Consider the following 20,980-nt stretch of genomic DNA (forward strand, 5'->3'; position numbering starts at 1 on the left):
TTATTTCCCAGAACTGCCTTCACTCTCTTGGGCATGGAGTTCACTAGAGCTTCACAGGTTGCCACTGGAATCCTCTTCCACTCCTCCATGACGACATCACGGAGCTGGTGGATGTTAGAGACCTTGCGCTCATCCACCTTCCGTTTGATGCCCCTCAGATGCTCAATAGGGTTTAGGTCTGGAGACATTCTTGGCCAGTCCAGCACCTTTACCCTCAGTTTCTTTAGCAAGGCAGTGGTCGTCGTGGAAGTGTGTTTGGGGTCGTTATTATGTTGGACTACTGCCCTGCAGCCCAGGGAGGGGATCGTGCTCTGCTTCAGTATGTCACAGTACATGTTGGCATTCATAGTTCCCTCAATGAACTGTAGCTCCCCAGTGCCGGTAGCACTCATGCAGCTCCAAACCATGACACTCCCACCACCATGCTTGACTGTAGGCAAGACACACTTGTCTTTGTACTCCTCGCCTGGTTGCCGCCACACACGCTTGACACCATCTGAACCAAATAAGTTTATCTTGATCTCATCAGACCACAGAACATGGTTCCAGTAATCCATGTCCTTAGTTTGCTTGTCTTCAGCCAACTGTTTGCAGGTTTTCTTGTGCATCATCTTTAGAAGAGGCTTCCTTTTGGGATGACAGCCATGCAGACCAATTTGATGCAGTGTGTGGCGTGTGGTCTGAGCACTGACAGGCTGACCCCCCACCCCTTCAACCTCTGCAGCAATGCTGGAAGCACTCATACGTCTATTTTCAAAAGACAACTTCTTTGGTCGACCAAGGCGAGGCCTGTTCTGAGTGGAACCTGTCCTGTTAAACCGCTGTATAGTCTTGGCCACCATGCTCCAGCTCAGTTTCAGGGTTTTGGCAATCTTCTTATAGCCTACGCCATCTTTACGTAGAGCAACCATTCTTTTTTTCAGATCCTCAGAGAGTTCTTTGCCACGAGGTGCCATGTTGAACTTCCAGTGACCAGTATGAGAGAATGTGACAGCGATAACACCAAATTTAACACTCCTGTGACCTTGTAACACTAAAGAGTCACATGACACCGGAAAGGAAAAATGGCTAATTGGGCACAATTTGGACATTTTTCACTTAGAGGTGTACTCACTTTTGTTGCCAGTGGTTTAGACATTAATGGCTGTGTGTTGAGTTATTTTCAGGGGACAGTAAATTTACACTGTTATACAAGCTGTACACGGACTACTTTACATTGTACCAAAGTGTCATATCTTCAGTGTTGTCCCATGAAAAGATAGAATAAAATATTTACACAAATGTGAGGGGTGTACTCCCTTTTGTAGAGATACTGTATACAGTATATCATTTATTCTAGTCTATAATATGATGAGGCACATCTGCTTTTAGGATGTTAATATAAAAAAATAAAATAAATAAAGAAAACTGTCAATATCAGAATGGAATTTTAGTGATAACAACATTGGCGTTTGCATGGCAGTTATTTAGAAAAAGTCATAGATGGACAGGAACAGGACACATACTAATAAAATAATTAAAGATGTAAAATCACAAAGCTTACGTATCAGAATAGTAAATTTCACATCTAGTGTTAAATTTATAAAATCCCTTACCAGTGATGATTTGATTCTATTTTCATGCCTGCTATTGTCTTTCTTATTTGATTTCAGGTCCCTGATAGAACAGTGACAATGATGTTGCTAATGCTAGTGATTCCTTGGATTTCAACCATGTGGGGTAACTGTGAGGTTATGAAAGGCAAAAAATTTACGTGCACACAGTTTTTTCACAAAGGAGAAGAACCCAGTGGCCTTGAACCAAACAGATCTGCTCGGATTTGCCAGACCCACGAGGGCAAAGTTCATTTTGCAACAATGTATGACAGGGAAAAACGCATCCCAATTTATTCTGCCTATAAATATAATAGGAAAGATGGAAAGTTTAATAGATCTTACTACTATGAACCCCAGGTAAGTTTAAATGTTCCAAAAAAACATAAGCCATTCAAACTGAGAACCTGAATAATCACTGCAATGAAAGCTATTGTTTCAGTCTTGTCTATCAATGTGCATGATGGCCATATAAAAAATGGATTACAATTTCTAAAACTCTAGTAATCATGTAAATGATGAAAGGATTTACCCGTAATTACTAATTATCCAGAATAATATTTATTGGTCAACAAAAGAGAGAAGTGTCCTGGCCCCTATTATGATGGATGGTTATGGTTTCCTGCTTTCTATCCACCCAGATGTGCCAGTGAGGGTTGATTGTTGACTCTAAATTGAACCCGTATGAGGGAGTGAGTCCTGTGATGGACTGGTTTCCTCTGTACAATTTCTATCCTGCATTGTGCCTGATACTTTGTAGTTTCAGAACAAGGCCTGGATGATTGAGAAAGACTTATGACACAGAAAGGCACCAGTGTATGTTGTAAATTGGCTTCACCTATATTTTTGGCACATGATGTGATGTTTTTGCTACACACCCATAAGTTCAGAAGTTACTATTTTATGAAAAAACATTAGAAATGTGTCAAATGAAAGGAGACTATTCAGCCCATCAACAATAGGGATGGGTATCATTAGGATTTTACCGATACCGATAACAACACTGCTTATCGATACCAATACTTATTGATACTCCTATGATATTACTCTCCATATTATGGGGAAATAAACTGTCTCTTGAAGGTGGTGGTGGTGGGTGTTGAGGTTGGGTGGTAACTGGGGTTAAGGACTGTCTGAACCAAAGAAGTTTGTCTTGGTCTCATCAGACCACAGGACATGGTTCCAGTAATCCATGTCCTTAGACTGCTTGTCTTCAGCAAACTGTTTGCGGGTTTTCTTGTGCATCATCTTTAGAAGAGGCTTCCTTCTTGGACGACAGCCATGCAGACCAATTTGATGCAGTGTGCGGCGTGTGGTCTGAACACTGACAGTCTGACCCCCCACCCCCTCAACCTCTGCAGTAATGCGGGCAGCACTCATACGTCTATTTTCAAAAGACAACCTCTGGATATGACGCTGAGCACGTGCACTCAACTTCTTTGGTCTTTGGTTGTCATCTCCCTACAGTTAAAAAAATTAAAACTTTTGAACAACTGAGATAAATAATTTTGTTCATTTTTGCATTGCTTATGTAGCAGCCCTCAGCTTTTACTGTGGGAGTTGACCTGAGTTCAGTTCTTTTTTTCAAATAATAAATCAAAATATGACCTCTTTGTTATACTATCATATCCAGCACTTTATTTTACTTAACAAACCTGTGTTAATCTAATGAACTAATTACTGTAATTATCTAAATCTTAATAATCTACCAAACCCATACTCTGACAAAAAAGTTAAACTAATATTTTAATCGGTTAATTCAATAATTTACAAAACTTCACCATTAATTGTAACCCTCATTCTTCTTCTTCATCTATCGGCTGTTCCTGTTAGGGGTTGCCACATCAGATCATCTTCTTCCATATCTTTCTGTCCTCTGCTTCTTGTCTGTCACACCCATCACCTGCATGTCCTCTCTCACCACATTCATAAACCTTCTCTTAGACCTTCCTCTTTTTCTCTTGCCTGGCAGCTCTATCCTTAGCATCCTTCTTCCAATATACTCAGCATCTCTCCTCTGCACATGTTCAAACCAACACAATCTTGCCTCTCTGACTTTGTCTCCCAACCGTCCAACTTTAGCTGTCTCTCTAATGTTCTCATTTCTAATCCTATCCATCCTTGTCACACCCAGTGCAAATCTTAACATCTTTAACTCTGCCACCTCCAGCTCTGTCTCCTGCTTTCTAGTCAGTGCCACCGTCTCCAACCCATATAATATAGCTGGTCTCACTACTGTCCTGTAGACCTTTCCTTTCACTCTTGCTGGTACCCGTCTGTCACAAATTACTCCTGACACTCTTCTCCACCCATTCCACCCTGCCTGCACTCTCTTTTTCACCTCTCTTCCACAATCCCCATTACTCTGTACTGTTGATCCCAAGTATTTAAACTCATCCACCTTCGCCAACTCTACTCCCTTCATTCTCACCATTCCACTGACCTCCCTCTCATTTATACACGTTTTCTGTCTTGTTCCCACAGACCTTCATTCCTGTTCTCTCCAGAGCATCTCTCCACCTGTCCAGGATCTCCTCAACCTGCTCCCTACTATCGCTACAGATCACAATGTCATCAGCAAACATCATAGTCCACTTGGACTCGTGTCTAATCTCGTCTGTCAACCTGTCCATCACCATTGCAAATAAGAAAGGGCTCCGAGCTGATCCATGATGTAATTCAATCTCCACCTTGAATGCATCCATCACTCCTACCACAGACCTCATCACTGTCACACTTCCCTCGTACATATCCTGTACAACTCTTACATACTTCTCTGCCACTCCCGACTTCCTCATACAATACCACAGCTCCTCTCGAGGCACCCTGTCATATACTTTCTCCGGGTCCACAAAGACGCAATGCAACTCCTTCTGGCCTTTTCTATGCTTCTCCATCAACACCCTCAGAGCAAACATTGCATCTGTGGTGCTCTTTCTTGGCATGAAACCATACTGCTGCTCACTAATCATCACCTCACTTCTTAACCTAGCTCCCTACTTTTTCCCATAACTTCATGCTGTGGCTCATCAAATTTATTCCCCTGTAGTTACAGTTCTGCACATCCCCCTTATTCTTAAATATCGGCACCAGTACACTTATTCTCCACTCCTCAGGCATCCTCTCACTTCCAAGATTCCATTAAACAATCTGGTTAAAAACTCCACTGCCATCTCTCCTAAACACCTCCATGCTTCCACAGGTATGTCATCTGGACCAACTGCCTTTCCATTTTTCATCCTCTTCAAAGCAATCGTTACTTCTTCCTTGCTAATCCGTTGCACTTCTTGATTCACTATCTCCACATCATCCAACCTTCTCTCTCTCTCTCATTCTCTTCATTCATTAGCTTATCAAAGTACTGTTTCCATCTGCTCAACACACTCTCCTCGCTTGTGAGTACGTTTCCATCTTTATCCTTTATCACACTAACCTGCTGCATGTCTTTTACAGCTCGGTCCCTCTGTCTAGCCAAATGGTACAGGTCCTTTTCTCCCTCCATAGTGCCCAACCTCTCATACATCACCTCTCATTATATGCCTTTTCTTTAGCCTTTGCCACTTCTCTCTTTACCTTGCACCTTATCTCCTTGCACTCTTGTATATTTTCTGTATCTCTCTGACTATCTCACTTCTTCTTTGCCATCCTCTTCCTCTGTGTACTCTCCTGTACTTACCCATTCAGCCTTCTGGTTTCATTTTCTTCCTTCCACTGTCTAAATGTCACGCCAAGCACCCTTATTGCTGTCACCCTTACTACTTCTGCTGTTTTTTCCCAGCTGTCTGGTAACTCTTCACTGCCACCTAGTGCCTGTCTCACCTCATCTCTAAACTCAACCTTGCAGTCTTCCTTTATTAATTTCGACCATTTCATCCGTGGCTCTGCCCTCACACTCCTCCTCTTCTTGATCTCCAACGTCATCCTACTGACCAACATTCATATGCTGCTTAACTACACTTTCCCCTGCCACCACTTTGCAGTCTTCAATCTCCTTCAGATTGACTCTTCTGCATAGGATATAATCTACCTGTGTGCATCTTCCTCCACTCTTTTATGTCACCCTGCGTTCCTCCCTTTTCTTAAAATATGTATTCACCACAGCCATGCCCATCCTTTTTGCAAAATCCACTATCATCTGACCTTCTTCATTCCTCTCCTTGACACCATACCTACCCATCACCTCCTCATCCCCTCTGTTCCCTTCACCAACATGTCTATTGAAATCCACTCCAATCACCATTTTCTGTCCTTGGGTACACTGTTCATCACTTCATCCAACTCACTCCAAAAATCTTCTTTCTCATCCATTGCACACACAACTTGCGGTGCATATGCACTAACAACATTCATCATCACACCTCCAATTTCCAGCTTCATAATCATTACTCTGTCTGACACTCTTTTCACCTCCAAAACACTCTTGACATGCTGTTCCTTCAGAATAACTCCTACCCCATTTCTCCTCCCATCCACACAATGATAGAACAATTTGAATCCACCTCTGATCCACTTGGCCTTACTCCCCTTCCATTTAATCTCTTGCATGCAAAATATATCAACCTTCCTTCTCTCCATCATATCTGCTAACTCTGCCAACATTCAAAGTTCTTACCCTCAGTTCCACTCTCTTTACCTTCCTCCTCTCCTCCTGCATGTCACCCCCCTCTTCTTCTTCGGCCAACAGTAGCCCAATTTCCACCAGTACCCTGTTGGCTAACAGTGCTGGTGGCGGTCGTTGTTAACCCGGGGCTTGACTGATCCGGTATGGAAATTTGTATTGTTGTCCGCATATTAATTTGGCAAAATTTTACTCCGGATGCCCTTCCTGACGTAACCCTTCACATTTATCTGGGCTTGGGACAAGCACAAAGAAACACACTGGTTTGTGCATCCCCTGTGGCTGGGTTAATTGTAACCCTCGTTACTAAACCAGATTTAATAATAGTTTTGCCAAATGCTAAATCTTTGTCCTCTTTTTCCCTTTATTTTTAAGTCAGTTATTATCAAAAACACATAAGAACTCATTTCTTTAGTTTAACTGCATGAACTATTATTTAAATATATACATCCCATGTCCCATACAAAATCATAAATTCAGAAGATTTAATCCCAGGAGAACAATGTTAGTGTTTACCCAACAGTTCTTTCCTTGAAAAAAAAAAAATCCCCTTTTTAAACCTAAGCCGGCAAAAAAACTAATTGAAAGAAGAAAAAAAAGAAAAGTTATGTACAGTAAATGTAACTTGGCGACTGACTCCACCACTCTAATAGAGCATGCGGAAATTGGTTGTTCCCAGCAGAAGCAAGCTGGGGCTTATATCTGTTGTGTGGTCAAGTCGGCTGTGGAGTTGGTTAGCTGCAACAACATCCGACAGCACTGACATCTCCTTTGTTCAGCCATTAATGGACAGCACCTCATCACACAGTCAGTCCAGCCATCAGCATGTCCACATATTCTCTCCCCATTGTTAACTCCATGGTGGAATCAGCTCCTTGTTAAATAAACTTCTAGTTGAAGTTTACTATTAAAATAACCAAATTGCAAATTGCTCACGGTAACAGCTCAAATAAAGTTATCTTGCCGACAACTTTACCAATATCTATGCCATTATTCCCCACTTCCCTTTCCTCGCCTTTTTTCTATTCATCAGTTTTGACCTGCACCCTCCAAACCAATTAAATAAGTCAATATAAATACCAGCATTTACTTTAAAGTGTAAAACATTCTAAATATAATTACACATAATAAGCTGTTTTAATCCAATTTGTCACAAACATGCTATTACCATCTTATAACTTAAGTTTCAAAGGGCTATACTTATTATGGTTGTACATTAATTTAACCCTGGTTGTCAGGATAACTAAGTTCAAACTTAAGATAACTACCTAGCAGTTAGCAATTTATGCTACACTATGCATGCCTAAATCATCTCAAATCTATTGTGGTGACGGCTGTAAATCTTTCACAATAAAATTTGCAACATCCCTGTGACATTATGCTGTTTTTTTCCTTTGTCCTTTTTCCTTGGGTGTCTGAATTCTGATATCCACTGATGAAGCGGCGGCTGCTGCTTAATTGACGTTGTCTGAACATAAATTAACACCGATGCTCACTTTGTATGTCATGAGTGAACAACTACAGACTTATTTTTATAATGATAATAAATGTTGCCTTGACTTGATGATGTCAAGACTATAGAATTTCCAATTTGGCTAATTCCTGTAGCACTGCTTCACAGGCTGCACTTAGTACATTTCAGCAGCCACTTTCTTAAAGCAGTCAAACACTCAGCACCTTTTCACATTTATAAAATGTACTAGCAAAATACCCGCGCTTCGCAGCGGAGAAGTAGTGTGTTAAAGAGGTTATGAAAAAAAAAAAAGGAAAGATTTTAAAAATAACGTAACATGATTGTCAATGTAATTGTGTTGTCATTGTTATGAGTGTTGCTGTCTTTTATATATATAATATGCACACACACACACATAAAGATATATATACATATACATATATATATATACATATCTACATATACACATATCTACATATACATATGTATATACACATCCACATAAACATATATATACATATACAAATTTACATATCTACATATATATATATATAGACATAGATATATACATACATACATTCACATATATATATATATATATATATATATATATATATATATATAAATATATATATATATATATATATATATATATATATATATATATATATATACTGTATATATATATATATATATATATATATATATATATATATATATATATATATATAGTGTATATATATATATATATATATATATATATATATATATATATATATATATATATACTGTTTATATACATATCTACTTATTGGCTCCTGTATTTAGGATATGGCAGGTTGGATAATGGATGAATGGATATTTGTATGCATAGCCCCATTTGCCCGTTTTCGTTTTTTTTCTTTCTTCAGTAATATTTCAGTAAACCCGGAGCTTGTCAGTTCAAATCCTGGTACTGACACCACTATGTGACCCTGAGGAAGTCACTTCACCTGCCTGTGCTGCAAAAAACAAAAGTAATGTAACAAATTTACCTCAGATGTTGTAAGTTGGTGGAATAAAGGCATAAGTAAAATAGATAAATATGTATTATACACATAGGAACTATTCATTTATTTTCAGTTAAGTCATCTGCAGCAAACCTTTATAAATGAGGGTTTCTTCTTTATTGACGTTTTCTCTTGGAGAGCTTTTTTCATTTCATTGAAAATGAAAGCAGCAGCTGCCAAAATATGTAGCTTTCTTATTAATTTTTCAACATTGTGTAAAATAAATGTATAAAGTAACATAAAAGGTTTAAATACTGGTTATTCTTTTACACTAAAATATTACTACAGAGATACAAAAAAAAGTAAAATGGATATGTTCTTTTTCTTTAAGGAGATTAAATATTACTGAAGAAAGAAAAAAAAAAATTAAACAGCCAAATGGGGCTATGCATACGAACTTAAAAGGTTTAAATAAAACAGAAATATATATTTTATTTTACTTCCTTAACTTATGGAGGGTGTATCCTGTAGCAAAGCCCTAACTTTTTTCGTGAAAGCCCGTTTCAGTCAATAAGTCTTATGTGTGTGTTTATGTATGTGTGTATATATATGTAGATGTGTATATGTAGATATGTATATATATGTATATGTATATAAATGTTTATGTGTGTGTGTATATTATATATATAATATATATATAAAAGACAGCAACACTTATAACAATGACAACACAATTACATTGACAATCATGTTACGTTATTTTTAAAATGTTTCCTTTTTTTTTCATAACCTCTTTAACACACTACTTCTCCGCTGCGAAGCGCGGGTATTTTGCTAGTATATATATATATATATATATACATACATATACACACATACATGCAGTTTCAATAACACAGAAATCAATATAAACATTAACATCATTATCATATGAGAATATGAAGTAATATATAAGAAGCACATTTCATATAAATATAAATTATTAAACAGTAAAATCTTCTTCTGTAATTTGCTACCGTGGCAATTTGTGTGTCTGTCCAGGATTTTAAATCACCTGTAGCTCTCAAACCGTTTCACCTATACACTTGAAATGTGGTACACATATAGTACGTCACGTCTACTATCCGCTTTATGGGTGATGATTGTATTACTCTTTTTATCTTTATTTTATTTTATTGTAGAATCAACTCCTATCTGCTCACACCAGGGCGGCCGTGGGCGGATGCGTATGGTGTATTCACTCCATGTTATCGTGCATTGCGCTGTCAGTGGTATTTTGATAAAAGAATTTGAACAACATATAAGAAGCGTATAAATTATTAAACAGTAAAACATTAACATTTAAGAAGTAAAGTTAGATTAAGTACTACTGCAGTGCCTTCGGGTATACCTCATTTTTTGTTTGCCCATTATATGCTTAAATGTATACATTTTTTGGTGCACCTACCCGAGAACACGCAACATATAACCGAGCGTGGGAGAAGCATGGCTTTTAAACACACGTTGAGTTCATCTGCTGGTCTCCCTCGTGGAATAACTGGTAATGTTTGACTAAAATCTACAGCGAGTTAAACGACATTACCTCCTATTTTTTTTTTTTTTACGATCTCTGAGATCTTGCTTTTTTCAGTTCAAGGCTTCATAAGCTCTGTTATGTTCTATGGTGTACTTATCCCAAACCATCATCTTTGAATGTTGCAAGACTTTCGCCTTGTATGTAGATCGGGGTAATTACATTCATTGCATTCCTAGTCTGAATCACAATCTGATTGTATGGGTGGTTACCTGGCACTGTAGGGTTGCCACCCGTCCTTTAAAATACGGAATCGTGCAGCGTTTGAGAATGAAATTGCGCGTCCCGTTTTGAATCCATACTGGACGGGATTTATCCCGTATTTTTTTTATCATTTTTTTTTAAAGCAGCGTCTCATGCAAATCATCCCACACGCATTTTATGAAGATGCCTCCTTTCCTACTTTTGATTGGGTAATACTTGATGTCATCGTTAGTTTGATTGGTCTTTTTAACTGTCCAGTGAGGAGGGCGTGTCTTTTAAGTAGAGTCTGGAAAGTGTTGGCACTGAGATGTGGCATCAGCGCCAGAGTTGAAGCCCCTAACGTTGCGGTCAGCAAGTCGGCTAACATCCGCCATGTGCCGTCTTTCAGTTGCGAGAAGCAGATCATAGAATGGTTGAAACTGTTGCCCCTAACATTGCGCCACGGCGTGTGGTTCGCTTATACCTCGTGTCTTCTCATTAAACTTTTATCTCGCGAATATGTTATTGCAATCCGCAGAGGGAGCGTTTCTATAAACTTAATTTAAACTTACTTTTTACACCGTGCTTTGTTTCCCTTATGAACATGCTTGTATGCTTCACTCGCTCCCTTCTCAATTGTTTAATTAATTTTTTGCTCTTCGCTGTTTGCGGCTCTTCCTCCATTTCCCCCTACTTCGTTCTTTTATCTCGCGAATATGTTATTGCAATCCTTAACGGGAGCGTTTCAATAAACTGATTGAAAATAGTTTTGCATTTACCTTTTTAGTAAAAGGCGAGCTTTTAAGCCTGAGAAATCACCCCGTAAATGCACACGTTTAATTGCACATGTGTTAATATGTATGGTTACACAGTATTAAAAGACAGTGAACAACGTCAGTTACCTTTGTTCCCGCGTTTGATAAAAGGTGAGCTTTTAAGCCTGAGAAATCACCCCGTAAATGCACACGTTTAATTGCACATGTATTAATATGTATGCTTACACAGTATTAAAAGACAGTCAAAAATTAACGTCATTTACCTTCGTTCCCGCGTTTGACTCGTGCTGTAAATCTCTTCCTTGTTTTTAGGTCACGTGATTACGTAGGAGGCGTGATGACGCGATACGTGACTCCGCCTCCTCCATTACAGTGTATGGACAAAAAATATGTTCCAGTTATGACCGTTACGCGTAGAATTTCGAAATGAAACCTGCCTAACTTTTGTAAGTAAGCTGTAAGGAATGAGCCTGCCAAATTTCAGCCTTCCACCTACACGGGAAGTTCAAGAATTAGTGATGAGTGAGTCAGTCAGTCAGTCAGTCAATCAGTCAGTCAGTCAGTCAGTCAGTGAGTCAGTGAGGGCTTTGCCTTTTATTAATATGTATAGATTTGCAAGTGTTTCATGAGGTTGCTAGTGTTACCCCTTTATCTGAAACTACTTTCTTAAATACAGTATATTGCATTTAGCTGCAATCTTTAATTTACTAAAGTGAGCCCACACTTTTGAATGCTTTACCCTATCTATCATGATGACTGCAGAGCACAGAATGTAAACATGCGACTAAAACGTGATCGCCTGATGCCTGAAGTGTTGTCCACATTAGGTGGATGGTTAGGAATTAATAAACACCACTAACATTAGAATAAATTAATGTTACATAAATTCTGGCAACAACACCATTTTTCCAGGTGCTTATTGATATTTTGGTACCAACCAGTCCAGAACCAGCACCAAATTAATACCAGTTTTTAATATCCATTGTTAATTATCATCATCATCATCATCATTGGTCAACCATGCAATTGGCTGTCCTATAAGTGGTATAATTTGTCAGTCAGTCAGTCATCGTCCAACCCTCTTGTTTTGTCTTGGTAGAGTAATATATTGCTCTACTTTCCCCTTTTGTATTATTAATATGTAGCCTTTGTCAGAATGCCTAATCCCACAGACTTACCACTGTTTATAAGGTATTTTACATATAACTCCTCCCCACCTTCCCTTCTATATTTATAACCTCAGGCAATTAGGTACAGTAAAAGACAAGCAGGAGTTTAGTTACAATTTAAACAATGTATTATTAGTAATATTCATAAATAATAACAATATGCAAAGTACATTTGAATATTGGCAACCATACAACCTGATAAATGTTGATGTGTAGTTTCAGACTTGTACTTACTTAAAAATGTCTCTAGTTAAAGCATCATTCAGCTTTCTTCAGAACAGGCTGCATTGCCTACCTCAATATGGCTGCCGAGTTGTGCTCTCCATTGTGTTGTCTTCTGCAGTTCATGGTGTGATGGTCTTCATCAATTTGGTAAGAGAGATAGTGTGAGATTAAGCAAGTAAATTTATATATGTTCTGTCCAACCCCTAGAGCCAATAGGGCATCATAGTACTTAAAGGCCTCTGAGACAAGCCAATTCCAAACAGCCATACTTCAGACCAATGGGGCAAAGACAATCTTAACACCTGCCATCCCCCAAAACCATATGTTATGGTGCAACTTGGCTTCCTTGAGGGGGTTGAAAGACTTTAGCAGAGAAGCACTCGCCCCATCTCTGTCGTAAAATTCAAAGAGACCCATTCCTAAAGGGGGGGGGGGGGGGGGGGATAAACACTCACTAATGTAACACTAAATTACATTGCTTTGCCTAAATTACAAATAAAGACATACAAAATATTTATCAAGTTATATGCAAAATCTTACATCACAACATCGCTATATCCTAACACAGGGTCATGGGGGTCTTCTGCAGCCAATCCTAACAAATCCCGGGCAGGGCGCCAGCCCACCGCAGGACACACACAAACACACCCACACATCAAGCACACACTAGGGCCAATTTAGAATCGCCAATGCACCTAACCTGCATGTCTTTGGACTGTAGGAGGAAACAGGAGCACCTGGAGGAAACCTGGGTCTCCTAACTGTGAGGCAGCAGCGCTACCTTTGCGCCACCGTGCCGCCCTGATATAATTTATACGGTTGAAAATAATTGTTTGCCAGTTTTCCAGGACTTACGTGCCTTTTTTGATTTCAACTAGGGAGAGTCAAATTGCATTTCTAATGGTGTTGGCAATGTATTGCCAATATAATTTTATTGGATGGCCTTGTTTAGTCACTTTTAATCTCTCTGACAGGTTGTATAGTGCATATTTTCTAATGGGTTCTTTTGGGTCTTTTCATAATAAATGTCCTACCCATGTTAATTGTCTTTTGATGATTATTTTTGACACTGCATGACCAGACTGTATATTGTTTCATTTGAGATTCAGTTGCTATGGTTTATTCTGAGCATGATTCTGTAGCAGTTTGTTGCATAGCTATCTAGAATTCTTTTGGTTTGTTCTCCGAGTTTCCATGTTTCACCCCCATAAAGGAGAATGCTCAAGCATGAGGCATTGAAGATTCACATCTTGAGTTCCATAGAAACATGTTTGCTTTGCTGCATATTCTTTAGCTTCCAGAAGGCTATTCAAGCTTGTGACTTTTGAACTTTTACATCGTTAAGCTTATTTGCAACCATTGACCCCAAATACTTGAAGTTGTTTTCTATTTCAATCTACTCTCCATTTAGTTGTAGAAGTAGATGTGGGCTGCATGCAGGGCTGATTATCATTTTCTTGGTCTTGCTTATGTTTATTTCTGTTACTTGACTTGCTTTCTCTAGTTGTTTTAGTGCTCATTCTCTTTCATTTTCTAGTAGTCTAAGTCATTGTTCCACTGTTCTAGTATTTGCCTCCTTTCTCTAGGATGGGCAATGAAGCTGAATTGTTCTCCAATAAGAATAAGAATGGAGCCAGCACTTCACCTTGAAGAACACCTGTTCTAGTTATAAACTCCATGAGGACCCTGCTTTATGATTTTTTCCAGAGAGTTTTTATCGCTTGTACTAGTTTTTGCAGGATTCCATAATGAGGAAGAATTGCAAACATAATGCCACACTTGATCGAGTGAAAAACTTGTTTGAAATCTATGAATGTTGTGTATAGAGGTACATGTGCTCTAATTGCTCAATCGAATATTCATCACAGGATATGAATTTGTTTGAAGCAACTTCTACTGGAAAACTGCTTTATTTGGATGGAGTATTTTGTCGACAATTGGAGAGATTCAATTTAGAAGCAGAGCATGATATGTTTTTGCTGCAATTAACTTTAAGTAGATGCCACTATAATTCATTGTTAGTTGTAGGTTACCTTGCTTAGGCATGGGAACTATGATATTCATTGTCCTTTCATCGTCCATTCTTTTAGAGCATTGTGAGTCTCAAAAACATCTAGGCATGTCTTTAGAATTTGCGATATGCTGTCACGTTTCAAAACTTCTGCCATGACAACGTTGTCAATTTCTGCTGTTTTTTTCTTGTAAAATTGCTCCAGTTCTCTGTCCAATTCTTCTTCAGTGTAGTTTTCTTTGTCAATGAAATTTATCATGAGTTGCTGGTGTTGGTAAGATGTCATTTCAGAGTCTGCCACCCAGCAGCTTATCAAAGTGCCTTTTTCATTCTTCAAGTAAATCTTTTGGTATCTCTTGTGTACTTCCATCAAGCATCTTGACTACTACCTGTTTTCTCTCTTCCTTTCCACTTAGGCCATTGACTATTTTTCACATTTTGCTCAGCTTTAAAGTTTTATCTGTGGATTTGAGCTTTTCTTTATCAAAGCAAGCTTTTTTGTCTGTTTGAAACAAAGATGTGACTTGTGCAACTTAATCTTTTCATTAATTTGTGTTTTTGCAGTTCTTCTCAAGTGGAAGATTTTCATTCCTTTCTCATGCTCATCTACCTAGTTTGATTTTTTCTTTTCGCTGACCCATTTGGGTGTGTTTTGCTTGCATTTGATGCCCAGTACCATCTCTTCTACTGCTCTTTCCAATGAGCTATATGACTATTCTATTTTCTCAACAGTAGAGTGTTGTACCGTGTTAGCCATAGATTGATACATGAGAAAGTAGGGTGAAATGACAGCTTTTATTGGCTAACTAAATAGATTACAAATGCAAGCTTTCGAGGCAGCTAAGGCCCCTTCATCAGGCAAGGTGTAACAAAGAAACTGAAAAATACTCTGGCTTCTATTGGGACAGCAAAGTGATTTTTTTTTCATCTTAACAACCTTTTTGTTCAAATGTTAGCAAAATGAATAAACCTTAGATGAATTAACCCTGAAAGAAGAGAAAAATTCAAGTCAAGTTGGGGAGTATGCACTGGTACAGTGCGTTGCTGCACCCACTACATGACGAAACAACTCAGGATCCCAGTTTGCAACTTCCCAGGCAGACACACGATCCAGTCCCGCCCTCTGGAAATGACCCTCTATCTGCCACAGCCAGGTGTTAGCCTGGTCCAGCCACTCAGGTCCCCAGCAATGAGGATCTTATGAGCCGGATCACCCTTGGGGAAACACACCACATGGATGTAGTGCCATAACTGACGCTCCCTCACAATGCAGGTAATGTGCCTCATTCAGGACTCCGTGAACAACACAAAGTCAAACCAACAGTACCCAAGGATTCTCCAAAGAGACACAGTACCATAGGAGTCCAGTCTTCATTTCAAGTCACTGGATAGCGTCCATGTCTCACAACCATATAGCAAGACATGAAGCACCAGGACTCTAAAGACTTAGACCTTCGTCCTTTTGTGATATCGGGAGCGCCACACACCCCTTTCCAGCGACCTCATGCTCTCCTAATCTGTCTACTAACTTCATAGGAAGAGTCACCAGAGACATGAATGTCACTGCCAAGGTAAGTAAACCTCTCAACAAGGTCGACACTCTCTCCGCAAACGGACACACTGCTGATGGCTGTGCCCAAGAGGTCATTAAAGGCATGGATCTTAGTTTTTATAAGGACAATCGCAAGCCCAGACACTCAGAGTCCTCGCTCAGTCTCTTGAGCGCCCCGATCAGAACCTCCATTGACTCACTAAGATCACAGCATCATCAGCAAAGTCAAGATCCGTGCATTTTTCTTCACCAACAGATGCCCCACAGCCACTGGACCCCACAACCTTGCCCAACACCCAGTCCATACAAGCATTGAACAGAGTAGGAGTAGAACACACCCCTGACGAACCCCAGAATCAACTGGGAAAAACGCAGAGGTTCTGCCTCCACTCTGCACAGCACTCACAGTACCAGTGAATAGGCCAGCCATGATATCCACCAACCTCGAGGGGATCCCACAAACCCTCAGGATGTCCCACAGGGCAGCTCGATCAACTGAGTCGAACGCTTTAAGAAAATTGACAAAGGCTGCAAAGAAACTCTGCCGATATTCGCATTTGCACTCCATGAGAACCCTCAGTGCCAGGATGCGGTCAATGGTAGACTTCTTAGGCGTAAAACCAGACTGTTCCGGTCGCTGGTAGGTGAGCAAGTGATCACGGATCCTATTGAGGATGACCCTTGCAAGGACCTTACCTGGTACAGAGAGCAGTGTTATCCACTTGTAGTTGCTGCAATCCAGACTATCACCCTTCCCTTTCCAGATAGGGCGAGAAGTCCCGTTTTCCAGTCAGTTGGGATGATGCCAGTCTCCCAAATGGAAGCAAAGATTGCTTGTAATGCCAGGAGAACAGCCTTACCACCAGCCTGGAGAAGTTCACCCCAGATACCATAGATCCCTGCAGCCTTTCCCCACCTCAGCTGGTTCACCACCTGTGCAATCTCAGTGAGACTGGGTGGTTCATTGCTAATTGGAGGATCAGCCTCAAGAACTGTGGACCCAGAGATATCCAATGTCCTAGCTGGAGGATCAGTTTTGAACAACTGTTCAAAGTAGCCAGCCCAGTGGTTCACAACTTGCAGTGTCATCCGTAAGGGCCGTTCCATCAACTGTCCTAACTGCGACTCTCTGAGCACACGGTTCAATGGCAAAGAAGAGAACAATGAACTAATAAAATGCAGAGATAAGATAACCATCACTAGAGAAAGTCCTGTAAATTTTTTTGAAGTGCATTGTCTGTAAAATAGGCATTTGATGTAGTCAGCTGGTCAATCAGTCTGTTAGTCCACATATCTGGTCATAAAACTCTTCTCTATTCAGACCATTTTGTAGAGTATTGAATTTAAGCATAAGTTTGTATTGCCATTCTCTCTGCTCCTGTTGGGTCTTGAAATTACCCATAAGCACAGTGACCTTCAGGTCCTTTATGCTGTGGCCATTACTGTTGAAGTGTGCTGCCAACGGAAGATCAACACTATTCTGATTAATATGAAATCTATGTGAGTTCATTCACTGGAGCAGTGTCTGACCAGTTTCCCCTACATACAGTCCAGTGTTGGTGCACCTTATGTATATGATTAGGTAGACCACATTAGCAGATTTGCATGTGAAGAACCCTTTATTTTATGCTCCTGTTACAATGTGATATAACTTCCTGATCTGTTGTGTAGGTATGTGCTGCATATATGTTCTGCAGGCAGGGAGATGTGCCACTTGCTGCCGAGCCACACATAGAGTTTTGGACAATCAGTTGTTTGAGGTTTGGTGGTTGTCTGTATGCAAGGAGGGGAGGTTCTGGGAATATATCCTTCAGGTTATTGTCTTTCTGTACCGTGGGTTGAAGCTCTTTCATAATTTTGCGAAGTGTTTCCAGATGTGGATGATAAGTTACAACTAGTGGGACCCGGTTCTTGGTTTCTGCACCTTTGTATTCCAGAAGGTTTTCTCTGGGTATAGCCGTAGCTCTCCTTATTTGTAGGTCTGTTGATTTTTGAGTGTATCCTTGTTTGTGAAGTCTGTCCTGAGTTTCTGCAGTTGTGCGTCCCGATCCATTGGTTCTGAGCAAATACGATTGTAACGTATTGCCTGACTGTAGATGATGGAGTTCCATATATGCTTTGGGTGGAAACGATCATTTTTTAGATATGTCCGTCTGTCTGTTGGTTTGTGAAAAATAGAGGTCATAAGGGTACCGTCCTTTATTCGAATGGGAGTGTTCAGAAAGCTGATTTCTGTTTGTGAATAATTTAATTTACATTTTATGTTGGGGTGGAATGAATTATAATTCCTATGGAAGCAAAGAAGCTCTTTTTCACTTGCAGTCCAGATTATAAGAATGGCATCTATGTAGTGAAGGTAAAGCATTGGTTTTATCACACATGTTGACAAGAAGTCTTGTTCTAATCTTGCCATGAATAAGTTTCCATAGTGGGGTGCGAAACAACATCCCATTGCAATTCCTTTTAGTTGTAAGTAAATGTCCTGACCAAAAGAAAACACATTGTGAGTTAATATGAATTTTATCAATTGTATCACTGGCTCTGTTTGTAAGACATGTTTTTGCAGGTATGTCTGACTGGCCATAGATCCATCATCCTGGGGGATGTTTGTGTATAATGCCTCCACATCCATTGGAACAAGGAAGGCTCCCTCAGAAAATCTGCAGGAGTTCCAAGGCCAAGAGACCTCCCAGCCCTCACTGGGCATTCTACCTAATATAAATGATCTAAATCAGTCCTCATGGTTTTCAGGCTTTATATGGAAGAACTTGATGCTGATGGTCATGTGGACCTCTGGCCTTCAATCCATCAATGTAGGGACTGCATGGTACTTTGATCATGTGGTGGTGGTGCAGATCAACACCACAGAAAACCAGCAAAAAGAGCAGCAGAGAAAGTAGCGATAAGTACTGATTGTGGAGCAATGATGAAAATGATATATAGTTTATCAGGGGTACACTAAAATGAAGCTATCAGAAAGCCATTTTTACATAATGGGTTTTTAGCAGTTTTTTAAAGTGCTCCACCATATTAGCCTGGCGAGTTTCTATTGGTAAGCTATTTCAGATTTGAGGCGCATAACAGCAGAAGGCCGCCTCACCACTTCTTTTAAGTTTAGCTCTTGGAATTCTAAGGAGACCCTCATTTGAAGATCTAAGGTTACGATTTGGAGTGTAAGATTTAAGACATTCTGAAATATAAAATGGAGCGAGATTATTTAAGGCTTTGTAAACCATAAGCAGTATTTTAAAGTCAGTTGTAAATGACACAGGTAATCAATATAGTGACATCAGAACTAGTGAGATGTGCTTAGATTTTAATTTCCTAGTTAAAATTCTGACAGCTTCATTCTGCACTGCAACCAATTGATGTCTTTTTTTGGGTAGTCCTGAGAGGAGTGCGTTACAGTAATGTATTTGACTAAAAACAAAAGGGTGAACTAATTTTTCATCATCTTGCAAAGTTATAAAGGATCTAACTTTTGCTATATTCCTTAAGTGAAAAATGCTATCCTAGTAATCTGATTAATATATGATTTAAAATTCAGATCAGATTCTTTACCTCTGTCTTGACTTTTAAGCCTAATGGTTCGAGTTTATTTCTAATACCCTCATGATATCCATTTTTGCCAGTCAATAAGATTTCTGTTTTCTCCTTATTTAGTTTGAGAAAATTATAACTCATCCACTCAGAAACACAAGTAAGAAGCAGGGATTTAACAACAGCAGTTTTAAGACAGTCTGAGAAGACCCCCATATCTAACGATGAATTTACTATGTCAAAAACTCTCTCAGTTAGCACAGCAGATACTTCTTTGAAAAAACTTGTTGATATTAGGTCAAGGACATACGTGTAGGGCTTCAGTTAAGAAATTATTCTACATAGATTGGGTAAATCTATCCTGGTGAAAGAATTTAATTTGCTTAAAATGGGATACTGGGATTTAATAGGATCAGCTTTGGGGAGGTGTACTATATTATTTCTAATATCATTAATTTTGTGTTTAAAAAATATAGCAAAAGCCTCACAAGTTTCACTGGAAGTTTTTTAGAGGTATTCCATTGAGTGACCTGAATTTAGCAGACGATTGTAGAGAATAAGACTCTTGGATTACCAGCATTATCTATACTAATAAAAGGCAAAGCCCTCACTGACTCACTCACTCACTGACTGACTGACTCACTCATCACTAATTCTCCAACTTCCCGTGTAGGTGGAAGGCTGAAATTTGGCAGGCTCATTCCTTACAGCTTACTTACAAAAGTTAGGCAGGTTTCATTTCGAAATTCTACGCGTAATGATCATAACTGGGACCTCTTTTTTGTCCATATACTGTAATAGAGTGCACCTCCATGGCCGTGGGAGGCGGAGTTGCGTATCGCGTCATCACGCCACCCACGTAATCACGTGAACTGACTGTGAACGCAGTACGTACAAAACAAGGAAGAGCCCCAAAGAGCGCTGAAGAAAACATTCATTACACAATTGAGAAGGCAGCGAAACAATAAGAAGCGAGCGAGTGACGCATACAAGCATATTCATAAGTGCAGCTACTGCGGAAACAAAGCACGGTGTAAACCGTAAGTTTAAATTAAGTTTATAGAAATGCTCCCGCTGCCGTTTGCAATACCATATTCGCGACTTACAAGTTTAATGAGAAGACACGAGGTATAAACGAGACTTTGGATCACTTTGTAAAGGAGTTAAAATTGCTGTAGCAAGAAACGTTTAAGTGCCGGGTCTTAGCTAACATTAAATAAAGCCGTGGACATCGCAACATCACACAACAGAGCGGCTCACGTGAACATATGAAGCGACTGACGCATACAGACATATTCA

At 39.5% G+C, this 20,980-nt stretch overlaps 2 protein-coding genes across 5 annotated transcripts in view; both read left to right on the forward strand.

The window, feature by feature from the left end:
- Positions 1-20,980, forward strand: part of LOC114664744 (zinc finger protein 345-like) — a 292,505-nt gene that overhangs the window by 230,733 nt on the left and 40,792 nt on the right. The gene's annotated exons all lie outside the window — the stretch shown is intronic.
- The window catches only part of LOC127529377 (endonuclease domain-containing 1 protein-like), a 35,531-nt gene that overhangs the window by 4,084 nt on the left and 10,467 nt on the right, over positions 1-20,980 (forward strand). The window contains exon 2 of the mRNA XM_051932748.1: positions 1,653-1,952. Within this exon, the coding sequence (XP_051788708.1) occupies positions 1,653-1,952 (300 nt within the window). The remainder of the gene's footprint in view (positions 1-1,652; positions 1,953-20,980) is intronic.

This window comes from Erpetoichthys calabaricus, chromosome 1 (genome assembly GCF_900747795.2).
Source record: "Erpetoichthys calabaricus chromosome 1, fErpCal1.3, whole genome shotgun sequence".
Lineage (NCBI taxonomy): Eukaryota > Metazoa > Chordata > Cladistia > Polypteriformes > Polypteridae > Erpetoichthys > Erpetoichthys calabaricus.